The sequence below is a fragment of the Borostomias antarcticus genome, assembly GCF_949987555.1.
Source record: "Borostomias antarcticus genome assembly, chromosome: 10".
NCBI classification, from domain to species: domain Eukaryota; kingdom Metazoa; phylum Chordata; class Actinopteri; order Stomiiformes; family Stomiidae; genus Borostomias; species Borostomias antarcticus.
This window is the reverse complement of record NC_140243.1, coordinates 10,418,724-10,432,838: the sequence shown is the minus strand read 5'-3', so window position 1 is coordinate 10,432,838 and position 14,115 is coordinate 10,418,724. Positions and strand designations below refer to the sequence as shown.

The 14,115-nt window shown below is 43.9% G+C and overlaps 1 protein-coding gene across 1 annotated transcript; it reads left to right on the top strand.

Annotated features, from left to right (window-relative positions):
• On the top strand, window positions 1-10,797 carry nmu (neuromedin U; the record flags this gene model as incomplete). The annotated part of the gene is made up of 7 exons (XM_084444467.1): window positions 1-145; window positions 3,724-3,779; window positions 3,867-3,914; window positions 5,104-5,157; window positions 5,372-5,401; window positions 10,591-10,644; window positions 10,759-10,797. 7 exons carry the CDS (start codon window positions 1-3, stop codon window positions 10,795-10,797), a joined length of 426 nt encoding a protein of 141 aa, XP_084300593.1.
• Between the last annotated feature and the right edge of the window lie 3,318 nt (window positions 10,798-14,115).

Below are 14,115 nucleotides of genomic sequence, written 5' to 3'. Positions count from 1 at the left end.
ATGAGGACCCCTCACAGCCAAACCAGATTTTCCCAGACCTGCAGTGCAAGCAACGTGAACAGCCTCTATAGCGCGATGAGCCCGCTCAGCACTGCCAGTCTGTGCCTCGCTGCTCTCCTCATCTCAGCGGTACCCGTCTGCAAAAGTAAGTTCTTGAGACACGCTTCTTTAGGTTTAAGTGCGCTAGTTGTGGACAGGAACTCCTGTGTTTTTTCTGTAAAAACAAATTGAGAGCCATGCAAAGCGTTGAATGAAAGTTTTGAGCAGTTATGACTACATAATAAATCCATATGCATTGTAATTGGGTTTTTGTTAATTGCAATTATACTGTAGCATTGTAAAGGCTCACAAGTTACATTTGGTGCCTTTCAAATTATTATCTACTGTAATAATACGGTCAAACGAAATTGTTTCACATTAAATCGGTTTAACGTTAACCATACGACCCCACTTGTTGAAACTCAAATTAGGCCTACAATTATTTGATTGAAATAATTAGCTAATCAAGTAGGCTAAATACAAAAAACGTCTCTTTGCAACGCGTGGGGTGTATTCATAATAGGCTACATTTTTATTTTAAGACTGGAGTATGCTTTAAAAATGTAGGCTAATTAGCTTATTAACGAGTTGTTCTAGAGGAGCAGGAGAAAGGCAGGAAGACGTTTGAAGAGCAGTGAATGGAGGTGTCAGCACTCCACACGCCCCTCAATGTGATGGACATGTTTGCAGTGGACGTCTGATAGTCTACTGTATATTCTACTCTGATAGGTGCCAAAATGCACCAATCACATTATGTGTATGATTTGATTTCAGTTTTATTCAAGTGAGATAAAAAGGCAGAACTATTTTGTTAATGTATTGTTTTTATGCGATATGCAACCAGTAGCCTATATTTTAGTTAGGTCTGAATCAACCATCAACGTGTGAGGTATTGATGAACCCGCAGTTCTTGATTTAGAGAACAGCCTCTTCTGTTGCATCAGTTGCTATGGTGTTTTGGCTACAGGAAAATAAAAGGCACCATTATGTACAGTACAGTAGGCTAAGAGGCCTAGACCTCTATTACCAAGTTTTCTATAAGATGAGCGCAGATGACCAAATTCCCTTCTGACTCTCTTTTTCTCCCCCTCTCTCTCTGTTTCTCTCTCTCTCTCTCACACACACACACACACACACACACACACACACACACACACACACACACACACACAGACACACACACACACACACACACACATTGGGTCTCTCCCTTATTGTGCAAACATACACACACGCACGCACGCACATGCACACACGCGCACACACACACACACACACACACACACACACACACACACACACACACACACACACACACACACACACACACACACACAACTTTATTCTGCCTATTTCTCACTGTTCTGGATTTTATGGGGAATAGCGTAACAGTGTTGTGGGATTTTGATTAATATGGTGTCAGATAATAGGGACAATATTCCCCTTAAAATGCCAGTCGGGATTGGGATGGTCTGGTGTTTTGCAGTAGCCATTTGGGGGACTGCAGTGCATGTAGAATTTTGAGATAAGTTGTCTAGAATAAGATACCTGAGCAGAACAGTGTGATTGCAATCTTGTTGTCATCATATTTTCATGCACCAGACTTTCCTGTTTGACATCTCACAGTGAACCCAGTGGTGCGATAGCATCAGTTCACTTCAAAGCCAACAAGAGTCCTAACCTTTTAACTGTTTTCTTACTGTAATGATATCTGGTTAATGTTTGGTTATTGTATATGTCATGTTAATGTTTTGAAGTCAGGAAAGCAACTGGTGAGAGATTTGCTGCCACAGCATATCTTCATTTAATTTCAAACCTTTTTTTATACTTGTGAAGCACTGAGGTTTCCCTCATTTAGAGTGATGGCGAGTTTACACAGAGACACAGTCAACAAAACAAAGAGAAAGAGATGGCCAGCCCACCTTATGATAAAGAACACAATGGTCATATCTACAGTATCACCTGTAATGACCAGTGTCATATCTATCACCCATAATAAATCTTTTTAAAGGGTTTCAATGTTGTCACGGAAGCATGTCTATAGATAATGTCACCATAGTTTAATACTGATAGAAAAACAGCTTGAACAATTAATTTCCTGTTGAACATAGCCTATAGGAAAGCTAGAAGGGTTTCTGTACAGGAAGCCAATTTTCTGATGCAGCTTAGAGGCTAGATTATCTGCATGAAACTTGAAAGAGAGTTTATCATCCAGCTACAGGTTAACAATGGCTTCCTGAACATTATCCATCCATCCAGTTTTCATACAGCTGTTGTACATTTATTTCTGAGTTGTCTAAAAGAAAGCCAGTCTGACACTGGACCCGGCACAATTCCTAACATTAAACAAGGTAGACAGCTCACTAGAGAACCATGGTGCAACTCTATCTTTAGTCCTAGTCTTCTTAAAAGGGTCCTGGGTCTACCCCGTGGCCTCCTCCCAGCCGGACACGCTTGGAACCCCTCCCTAGGGAGGCGCCCAGGAGGCATATTCACTAGATGCCCGAACCACCTCAACTGGCTCCTTTCGGCCAAAAGGGCATGTTTATCTACAAAGTAATTGAATGTTTTTACAAAAGTGTCGAGGGCAACTTGCACGCTATTAGACTCAACCGAGCATAGAGTATTACAGTCAATGACATCATCTAAAAAGGCTTGGTCGTTGAGAGATTTCTCCTCCAGATGTGTGGTCTTGTTTTCACCAGCTTTGTAGATCTAATGTAAGTCGTAGGACAGTGGTCACTTGTACCCAAATCAAAAACACAGCAGGCAGAGATCTGTTGGAAAAGAATAAATCACTAAGGGAAGATTTAACATAATTTTCTGGATTCGGCCTAGTGGGCTCATTAACCAACTGAGAACCACTCACTACCACTCACTTCCTTCAGGTACTCAGAAGCAACACTCTGCCAGTCCAGATTAAAGTCCCAACACAATAATCATATATATCCTATTGTGGGCAGCATGGTGGCTCAGTGGTTAGCACTGTCACCTCACAGCAAGAAGGTTGGGTTCGAATCCCGGTCGTTCCAGGTCCTTTCTGTGTGGAGTTTGCATGTTCTCCCCGTGCCTGCGTGGGTTCCCTCCGGGTACTCCGGCTTCCCCCACCATCATAAAGACATGCAACGTATAAATTTGAATGAATGTTGGTGGTGGTCGGAGGGGCCGTAGGCGCTGATTGGCAGCCACGCTTCTGTCAGTCTGCCCTAGGGCAGCTGTGGCTACAGATGTAGCTTACCACCACCGGTATGACTGTGTCTGAATGAATACTGGACTCTGTAAAGCGCTCTGGGTATCATGAAGGGCGCTATATAAATATATAGAAATACAATTCATAATAATAATCTCAGAATTTGAATACAAGGAGAGTATATGAGTGATTCTGTGAATAGCGCTGACCTCAGCCTTGGGAGACTGGCCTGACCAATCACAAATAAGGATTTCCTAGGCCCCAATTCAACCTTCAGCACAAACAGTTCATCTGACCACGCCTAACTGTTCTGGTCTGTCTTCCCTCTGTCTGTCTTCTCTGTCATCTCTGTATATCTCTCCATCTCTGTCTGTCTGTCTGTCTGTCTGTCTGTCTGTCTGTCTGTCTGTCTGTCTGTCTGTCTGTCTGTCTGTCTGTCTGTCTGTCTGTCTGTCTGTCTGTCTGTCTCTCTATCTCTGTCTTTTCATTGGAAGGTGCTCCAGTAGAGCTACAGGGAGCCATAATAGACCAGGACCAGCTTCTCAGCCAGGTAGACCAGAGCTCTCTCTCTCTCTCTCTCTCTCTCTCTCTCTCTCTCTCTCTCGTTCCTTTCTCATGGCAGCTCTCTTCCCAGCAGATAGCTGACGCATGCTCATCCTACCTCTCTGCAGACCTGCCATTTCGGGTGAGCAGAGCAGTAATAAAGAACTGAGAGCTCATTATTCTTGACTCTTCAGTGTGTTCAAATCTCCTGGTGACAGCTAAGTCTTATTACTCTTCTATTGGCATAATAATAATAATAATAATAATAATAATAATAATAATAATAATAATAATAATAATAATAACAATAACAATAACAATAATAATAACTAGAAAGGGTGCTCAGAGCTGCGCATTAATGCATTTAGTTGGTGGAACTCAGTTGAAATGGTTAAAATCACACCTCAGTTTATATGTAATAGCTTACCACAGGATCCAGACTAAGAAAATATAATTTTTCCTAATAGTGAATGAATGAGAATCAGATATTATTTTGTTTTACATGCATTACATGTAAAGGGGCGGCTGTAGCTCAGTTGGTAGAGTGGGTCGTTCAATGATCGAAGGGTCATTGGTTCGAATCCCAGCTCCGACTGTCCACATGTCGAAGTGTCCTTGAGCAAGACACCTAACCCCAAATTGCTCCCAATGAGCAGCTTAGCACCTTGCATGGCAGCTACCGCCATTGGTGTGTGAATGTGTGTGTGAATGGGTGAATGAGAGGCCATTGTAAAGCGCTTTGAGTGCCGCTAAGGTGGAAAAGCGCTATATAAGTGCAATCCATTTACCATTTACCATTACAAGCAAATATATAAAGCTGATATCTATCTAAAGCTGATTTGACTCCTCATTGTAAACAAAGAGAAAAAAAATCTTGTTTGGGACACGAACCCGGGATGAGAAATCACTCGTGCAAAGCCTTAACCTCTTGACCTAGCAGAAGACGTAAGAATGAAATGAAGGGAAATGGTTTAATTTGTTTATCTGCCCAGTGATTCTGATCCGCTCCAAAATTTTATGGGTTCTAAGTTGGCCAAAGCTACATGCCTCCACCAAGTTTTGTGAAAATCGCTCTGGTAGTTTTTGTGTAATCCTGCTAAACAATGAATAAATGAATGAACAAACAAACAAACGAACAAATGAAATAACACGCCTTGGCGGTCGCCGGGTGCGGAGCCAATAATAATAATAATAATAATAATAATAATAATAATAATAATAATAATAATAATAATAATAATAATAATAATAATAATAATAATAGTGTTTCAATTGCATTTTATGCAAATAATTTTATAAAATAATGAAATTACTTTCTGCCATGTTTCCAGGCACATGACGTCCCAGAAGAACTGTGTGTCTTGATGCTTGTTCAGAAGTCCAAGGTAATTTACTGCTTCAGATCAATACTGTGTATGTCGATACTCCAAGTGACATGCTGTAAAAGTAGATCATGAAGTTGTGGATGAATACAGAATGTTATAGTACTTCATGTCACTTTTCACACTATATTTAAACACAATTCTGTTATGTAAGCCATGGTTTTTATATTGATTATATTTATCTACCATGTGTCATTGTGTTTTCTTGCTGTTACAGGAGTTGAAAGTTCGAGAACTTAGTAAAAGGGTGAGTGTTGCTTGCTATAATGTATCTTTATTTTAATACAAAATATTCCCATTTACAGCATGAAACCTATCTATAATTCTCTGTTTGTATGCATTGTGTGTGTGTGTGTGTGTGTGTGTGTGTCTGTGAGAGAGAGAGAGAGAGACTGATTGTTCTATGTGTATCTACTGTATATGTGTTATTTGTAATATACGTGTATGTACTACTGTACTTGTGTGTGCAGTTTTTATCTAATTATGCTAAGCCCCAAGGTACTGGCTTCACAGAGGGGATGGTGAGTTGGTTGACAGATAAATCTGCTATGTGGCTTGACATAAGAAGGCACACGGCATCACTGGAATTCGCACTTGTGCTTGTGTATGGAGAAAATTGCAACTAATGCTGACGTTTGACGCAGAAAGCTACAGTACCAAAACATTTCTAGGAATTAAAGGCAGACAGCTGTTATCCACAAAAGCATACATATATGCACGCACGCACGCGCACGCACACACACACACACACACACACACACACACACACACACACACACACACTGATATAGATACAGTACTTCCAACCACTTCCACTGCATTGTAAGCTTTCCTCCATCCTTCCCTCCCACCCCCTGCCTCTCCTCTTCCTGGTTTGCTGTCTCATTACCCCATCCTCCAGTCTCAGACAGGGGGCCCCATCCTCCAGTCTCAGACAGGGGGCCCCATCCTCCAGTCTCAGACAGGGCCCCCATCCTCCAGTCTCAGACCGGGGGCCCCATCCTCCAGTCTCAGACCGGGGGCCCCATCCTCCAGTCTCAGGCCGGGGTCCCCATCCTCCAGTCTCAGACCGGGGGCCCCATCCTCCAGTCTCAGACAGGGCCCCAATCCTCCAGTCTCAGACAGGGGGCCTCATCCTCCAGTCTCAGACAGGGGGCCTCATCCTCCAGTCTCAGACAGGGCCCCCATCCTCCAGTCTCAGACAGGGCCCCCATCCTCCAGTCTCAGACAGGGCCCCCATCCTCCAGTCTCAGGCCGGGGTCCCCATCCTCCAGTCTCAGACAGGGGGCTCCATCCTCCAGTCTCAGACAGGGGGAAGACTGTAGGGGTAGACTGCCTTGCTGCATGGGAATGTGAATAGACTGTACATGCACCCCCCTCTTCCCCCACCATAGACACAGCTGCCATCAGTGTGACTGGCTTGAAGAGAACCCACGTAAACTAGAGAACCAGAAAATGACCAAAAAACAACGACGAAGACTCATTTTTGCAGAGAAGGGATTATAGCCTGCATAATTCATAGCGGTGCGTAATTTTTAAGTGCCGACCATTTTCCTCTCAAGTCTCCGACTGACTGTAATAGAATCAACAAGTTGTCTTCCTGCTCCTGTGATGGCTTCATTAATTCATTTAGGATCTGATTTTGATACTAATTTGGAGCTACTGAGAACACACTTTGCAATAGTAACTGTCCCCACCCGATGACAGCCCACCCAATGAAATTGGAAGGGGTAATGCTATTAAAACAACATTTGTCCGTTCGTCCATCATGTGAGATGTACGTACCAGAGCACACCCCTAGGAGTGCTAGCCACAGTTCATTTTTCCTATTGCCAGTACAAAAAACGATACTTTGTGTCTCAGTACAGGTATAATCTATTCTACACAAGGGCCCTTCTGCTTTCCAAATCCACCGGGCTTAAACATAGATGTAGGTGTTTCTTACAGTAGCTTGTTTAATCCCTGTTCAAAACATTACGATTCTCGTGTTTATTAGGAGTCATATGCAATAGCGTACAGTAGGAACCCTTTTATTATTCACATTTTTCTTGAAATGCTATCTTGTCTTGAAGTCCTGGACCAAAAATGCTGAAAACCACCAGATCCAAACTACAGACCATGCATGAGTAAGCAGGCCACAAAGAAGCACCATGATTGGCATGTGGTATGTGGCACTTTAATGAGCAATTTAGCAAACAAGGCTGGCATTTCCACCCCGTTGGACAACAATGTATGAAATTTGGAACACTTATGTTATTCCTCATGGGGAACAAACTTGCTATTTGGACCCATAGTTTCCGCCATGATGAATTTGGCTACAGGTCAAAAATTTGGCAAAACCTACAAAAAGTTTCTTCTCATAAACTGTACGGTCAATCGGTCTGAAATTCAACGTGTCTAGTGCATGTCTACATATAGGGTTTTCACAGCTAAGATCCAATCCAAGATGGCGGAGAAACTCGAATTTAAAGAAAAATAATTTTGGCCACAAAGAAGTGTTATCATTTTGTACAACAATGATCTAGGGACCTGAATTGTGTGTGTGACTGTGAAGTCACGTTAACACAAAGAGGACATTAGCATGTTGAACATGTTAGCATTTGTAGATATCTCAAAAAACAAGGACGTTATAGACATTTGAAATTTGACCATTTTGCCGGTAAGCTAATTACTAATGGTAATATAGCGCTTTAGAGACAATTTTCAATTTTTTCTCCCGGTTCAGTGAGCATTGCACACATGCACTCTTGGGCATTGTCTCCATCAAATGTGATAAGAACAAGTTGTTTCGTTAAAAATGGTATGATTTGTGGCGTGACAAAGTTGATACTTTATAAGTACCACAGTGCCCATTCATAATGTGCACACAGGTGGAGGGAGGGAGATGGAGGAGAAGTAGAGGGAGAGAGATGGAGGGGAGGGAGGGAGGGAGGTGGAGGAGAAGTAGAGGGAGAGAGATGGAGGGGAGGGAGGGAGGTGGAGGGAGGGAGGTGGAGGAGAAGTAGAGGGAGAGAGATGGAGGGGACGGAGGGAGAGAGGTGGAGGAGAGGTGGAGGGGAGGTGGAGGGAAGGATGTGGAGGAGAGGTGGAGGGAGGGAGGTGGAGGGAGAGAGGTGGAGGGAGGGAGGTGGAGGAGAGTCTCGAAATAAATTGCTTGCATCAGACCTGCCAGAGTATGCGGCGTCTCCTCTCTTCTAGTCCACATGTTTACCGCCTGCCTGCACCTGGGATAGTAGGTGTGCGTTTCCTCTCCTCTCCTGCCTGCCCTGTATATATATACACACATACACACACACATGTATGTATATATATATATATATATATATACACACACACATACACACACACAGTATAAGTACCATATATATACAGTATGGTATAACATGTGTTTCAGTAAAAGTATTATACTCAGGGACACTTCAAAAAATACTTTAGACAATGAAGCTTCCTGGCTTCTTTAATCCTTGTTTTACATGTCAGGATTGTCATTGGTTAGTGTATCATATTAATTCAATATTACTATTAACAAAAATAAATTCCATGTTTCCACTCCATCATTGCCACAAAGGAACATGCATCATGGGCTGGGGACCACATGTTTACTGTGCACTTGTTTCAGAAAGGATTAAAAAGTTTTGGACTGACAATAGGGATAAATTAGAGAACATATCAGGTTCAAGGTGAATTTAGTTACAATTCTGTTTAAATTCAGGAAGCAAGGTTACATTTGTAGAAACAATAACGATAATAATAAAATAAAATAAAAATGATTCAACAGAATTTGCTTAACTTTATACATTGCCTAACAATTATGTAAACCGTTCATTGTAACTGAACTGACTTCATCCCTGCTGCCCCTGGTTGTTCTGCGTACATCAACACTGCTGTGAGGAGTTTGACAACTGTCCCTGCATGGCTGCATGTCAGGACTGTGCTGTTATATGTGTTGCTGTTTGAGGACACATTAACACAGGCACGCTGAGAAGAGGACTTTTATAAGAGTGTGTGTGTGTGTGTGTGTGTGTGTGTGTGTGTGTGTGCGTGTGTGCATGCGTGTGTGCGTGCGTGTGTGTGTGTGTGTGTGTGCGTATGTGTGTGCGTGTGTGTGTGCGTGTATGTGTGTGTGTGTGTGTGTGTGTGTGTGTGTGTGTGTGTGCGCGTGTGTGCGTGTGTGTGCTGGCGTGTATGTGTGTGCGTGTGTGTGCGTGCGTGTATGTGTGTGTGCGTGTATGTGTGTGTGCGCGTGTGTGTGTGTGTATGTGTGTGCGTGTGTGTGCGTGCATGTGTGTGCGTGTATGTGCGTGTGTGTGTGTATGTGTGTGTGTGTGTGTGTGTGTGTGCGTACGTGCGTGTGTGTGCGTGCACTTACAGTGTGCACATGCTTCTACCTGAGAGTCCTCTCTGCACACCCAGCCCCTCCTCTCCCAGGATGGTTGTTCATGGTTCTCATGTTTCTCATGTCTGTCATGTTGTTGTGTGGATGTGTGTCAGCCCCCAGCGTTACATCCCCTTCTGCAGCTTGTTCCTCAGCTCCATGCCAGAAGAGAGAGAGGAGTTAAAGTGCGCGTATGTACCCTCCACACACATTTCTGTTCTGCATCCATTCATCACCTGTCTTGAGGCTGTAACCTCATGGCGGATGCTACAGCGTTAAGCCATTATGATTCTGTGTAGTTTGTCGACTAGCCTACACAGAAGTGTATGCTATCACTTATAAGTGAGAAACAACGTATTATTCACTTTGCATGCAACACTTTGTGAAAATGTGAGCTCAGATCTGAACTCAAGTCAGCGCTGTTAAACTCTGCTTGAGGGGTGCAGAACATTGCGTCACCTGAGGCATTTTGAGAATGATTACAGTAAGACGGACGAGCCGAGGACAGAGGCGGGTGGATGAACATGTGAACCCTCTTGACATGCAATGGAACATGTAAATTCAGGAAATCGTCATCTTTTTTCTAAAGCATATGATGAAAGCTTGTGTCTGTGAGGTACGTGTGAGACATACTGTCCTCCATCGTTGTTCCGGGTCAGTCTACATTAGCTGTTCTTTTCCATACTTATGGCAATTATTGTCTAAAATTAGTGCAGCTATGGTGCTATGGTGCCTGCTCACCCTCTCTCATACCGACATCCAGATAGTAAATAACACCAGAATCATCCGAGAAAATGTGGAAAGTGCAGCAGAAATGCTGCATGACTGGACTCTAGTCTGATCTTATGGTTCTGTCCTCATGAGTGTTGGACCAGAGAGGACTGTGAGGTGCTGGGCACACAGGGCACGGCTGTTTCAGCCAATAGATGGAAAACTTTCAACCATAAGGAACAAAATGGAGGGGGAAAACACTCCCTCAGAATGAGAATCTCTGTCGTTTACTGGTCTGTGGATCTGTGTTGTACAGAGATCTGAGGTGAAATGTGTTCCTCTCTGTTCAGGTGGAGCGGAAGGGTCCTGGAGGGATCCAGAGCAGAGGCTACTTCCTGTATCGGGTATGAAATTCACTGAGCTCTGTTCTAAGTTGAATAAAATACCTCTTAGACATTTCCACCACAGAGCTGGAGGTTCAAACTGTTAGAATAATAACGTCATTCTCTATCTTGCAGCCAAGGAACGGAAGAAGATCATTCCGAGAGTATGAGTAACAAAAGGTATCTAAGTGCCTATATGTGTGTGGTTATTGATGGTATAGAAGTGGTTTTGCACCCATGGACCTAACCCTTTGACAGTTCCCCAGAGTCGCCTTCCTCAGGCGCAGACCCTGAGGAATCCAGCGCCATGCCGTCATAAACCGGCCACAGCCCGCCGACCCAGCCCCTCACCACCCTTGATGTTGAATGTAAACAAAAAATCCAAATAAAGTGATCCTCGTTTGTCTAGATTTCCAGAATATTTCTGTTACGATAGTGTCTTTTAAATTAAACCATTCTATCAATACTTTTCATTGTTGTATGATTTTGTAGAGTGACGGTTTTTCCACGTACTGTAGATTTTTCTGGCAATAAACCATGGGATTCTGAATAAAGAAAAAGATGCTTGCCTTTTATAGAGGATAGTGTTTTAGGCATTAGAGTCAGACATTTTTTATGCTTGTGATAATGGTGGTGATAATGATGATGATGATGGGTAGCATCTGTAGTGCAGTAATTTTCATCTATATGGTGAAGTTCTTTCATTTCATCCACCACCAATGCACACTGCTGGCCAATCATTCAGTCAGAATCCAAAGCTGATTCATGCTTTATGTCAGTAATTAGTACCTGAAGGTAGGTAGGTCGGTAGGTCGGTAGGTCGGTAGGTCGGTAGGTCGGTAGGTAGGTAGGTAGGTAGGTAGGTGGGTAGGTAGGTAGGTAGGTAGGTAGGTAGATAGGTAGATAGATAGATAGATAGATAGATAGATAGATAGATAGATAGATAGATAGATAGATAGATAGATAGGTAGGTAGGTAGATAGGTAGGTAGGTAGGTAGGTAGGTAGGTAGGTAGGTAGGTAGGTAGGTAGATAGATAGATAGATAGATAGATAGATAGATAGATAGATAGATAGATAGGTAGGTAGGTAGGTAGGTACAGTAGGTACTGTAGGTTGATGGGGGGATTGAATTGTTACAGCAGCAGTATAAACACAATCAAGACTAAGTACAAATTAAGTGGGGGCAGGTGGGAGGCCCAGAGCGGCGTACACTATCCAAGACCAGATCTGACCCAAGGGGGCGGAGTCTTGCCATCACGCCACTAACACGCCACGGACCTCACAACGCAGCCTCTGAGGAAGCAAGAGACACACGGTCTTCACTGGTGAAGGCAGGTGGGTAGCCCAGCGCGGCCTACACTGTTCACTACTGGCTCTGACCCAAGGGGGCGGAGTCTCGCCACCACGCCACGGACCTCACAACACAGCCTCTGAGGCGGCTAGAGACACACGGTCTTCACTGGTGAAGGCAGGTGGGTAGCCCTGCGCGGCCTACAGTGTCCATGACTGGCTCTGACGGGCGGAGTCTCGCCAACACGCCACGGACACCACAACTCAGCCCTTGAGTGGGCTAGAGACACATGATCTTCACGGGTGGGTGCATGGAGATTGCCAAGAGGTCACTGTACTGTCCCTGATGGGTTGTGACCCAAGGAGGCGGAGTCTCGCCACCACGCCACTATCCACACCACTGTCACCACATCTCAGCCCCTGAGTGAGCTTCAGACACATGGTCTTCACTGGTGGGTGCATGGACATTACCCGGATGTCCATGCACTGCCCCCGACCTGCTCTGCCTGGAGGGGGTGGAGTCTCGCCATCACGCCACTATCCACGCCACGGACCTCACAACACAACCTCTGAGGTGGCTAGAGACACACGGTCTTCACTGGTGAAGGCAGGTGGGTAGCCCGGCACGGCCTACACTGTCCACGACCAGCTCTGACCCGAGGGGGCGGAGTCTCGTCACCACGCCACTGAACATGCCATGGACACCACAACTCAGCCCTTGAGTGGGCTAGAGACACATGGTCTTCACAGGTGAGTGCATGGAGATTGCCAAGAGGTCACTGTACTGTCCCTGACAGGTTGTGACCCAAGGAGGTGGAGTCTTGCCACCACGCCACTATCCACGCCACAGACCCCACAACTCAGCCCCTGCGTGAGCTAGAGACACACAGTCTTCACCAGTGGGTGCAAGGAGATTGCCCGGAGGACAAGGCACTGCCCCCGACCAGCGGTGACCCAAGGCGGCGGAGTCTTTCCACCATGCCATGGACCACAGAACTCAGCCCATGTGGGCTAGAGACACACGGTCTTCACGGCTGGGTGCATAGAAATTGCCCAGAGGTCACTGTACTGTCCCCGACAGGCTTCCAAGCTTTTAAGCTATACATTCCACCATTTATTCCATCTTTCAGCTTTGATAGTATTACTCTATTGCTCATCTTTCAAGCTAAAGGCTCAGTTCAAGGCTTTAACTACTCAGGTTGAAAAGTTTAAAAGTATTTAAGTTCTTACTGTAGCTTCTTTAGGTAATGCAGTTCCAATTCTGCCAGTTTCATATTTCAGATAAGCTTCCAATTTTTTGCTATACATTCCATCATTTATTCCATATTTTAGCTTTGACAGTGTTAGAGTTTATCTTCCACATTTTCTAGCAGTGTATTTACATTCTTAGCTTCTTTGGGTTAAGCAGTTCAGCTTCCTATTCTGCCAGTTTCACATTTCAGCTATCCTTCCAGGTTTTTCAGATTCTAAGCTATTTACCTATACATTCCATTATTTTCCAGCTTTGATATACTTACAACTTATCTTCCAGCTTTTGTAGCAATGCATTTAAGTTCTTAGCTTCTTTATGTAATGCACTTCAGCTTCCAATTCTGCCAGTTTCACATTTCAGCTAAGCTTCCAGGTTTTCCAGCTTACAAGCTTTTTAGCAATACATTCCATCATTTATTCCATGTTTCTGCTTTGACAGTATTACAGTTTATCGTCCAGCTTTTGTATTTAAGTTTTTAGCTTTGTTAGGCAATGCAGTTCAGCTTCCAATTCTGCGAGTTTCACATTTCAGCTTCCAGGCTTTTCAGCTTCCAGGATTTCCAGCCGTTCAGGTGTGATGCATTTGACATTTCAGATTTTTCACATTCATGCATTTTCAGCAATGCTTTTGCTATTCCGTTCAGCTGCTCAGCATTCACACGCATTTTCTGCAGGAAATGCAATTTTCTAGTTTTATTAGAAATGTTTGACTGCATTTCTGCTTATGACAAAGCAAATTGTTTATATGTATGTCTGTTTATGACAAGGTACATACAGTTGGTATAGATAACCCCAAAATTCCCAGTTAATTCCCATAAATTCCCATGGAAAGTTTCAAACTTTTCATATTCCAGGAATTTTGCAACCCTAGTCTGGAGGGTGGAAGTGTTAAAAAAAACAAAAACCTAAAGGAAGCTCACTCAACCAAGCAGAAGGCATTTGTTCTGTCA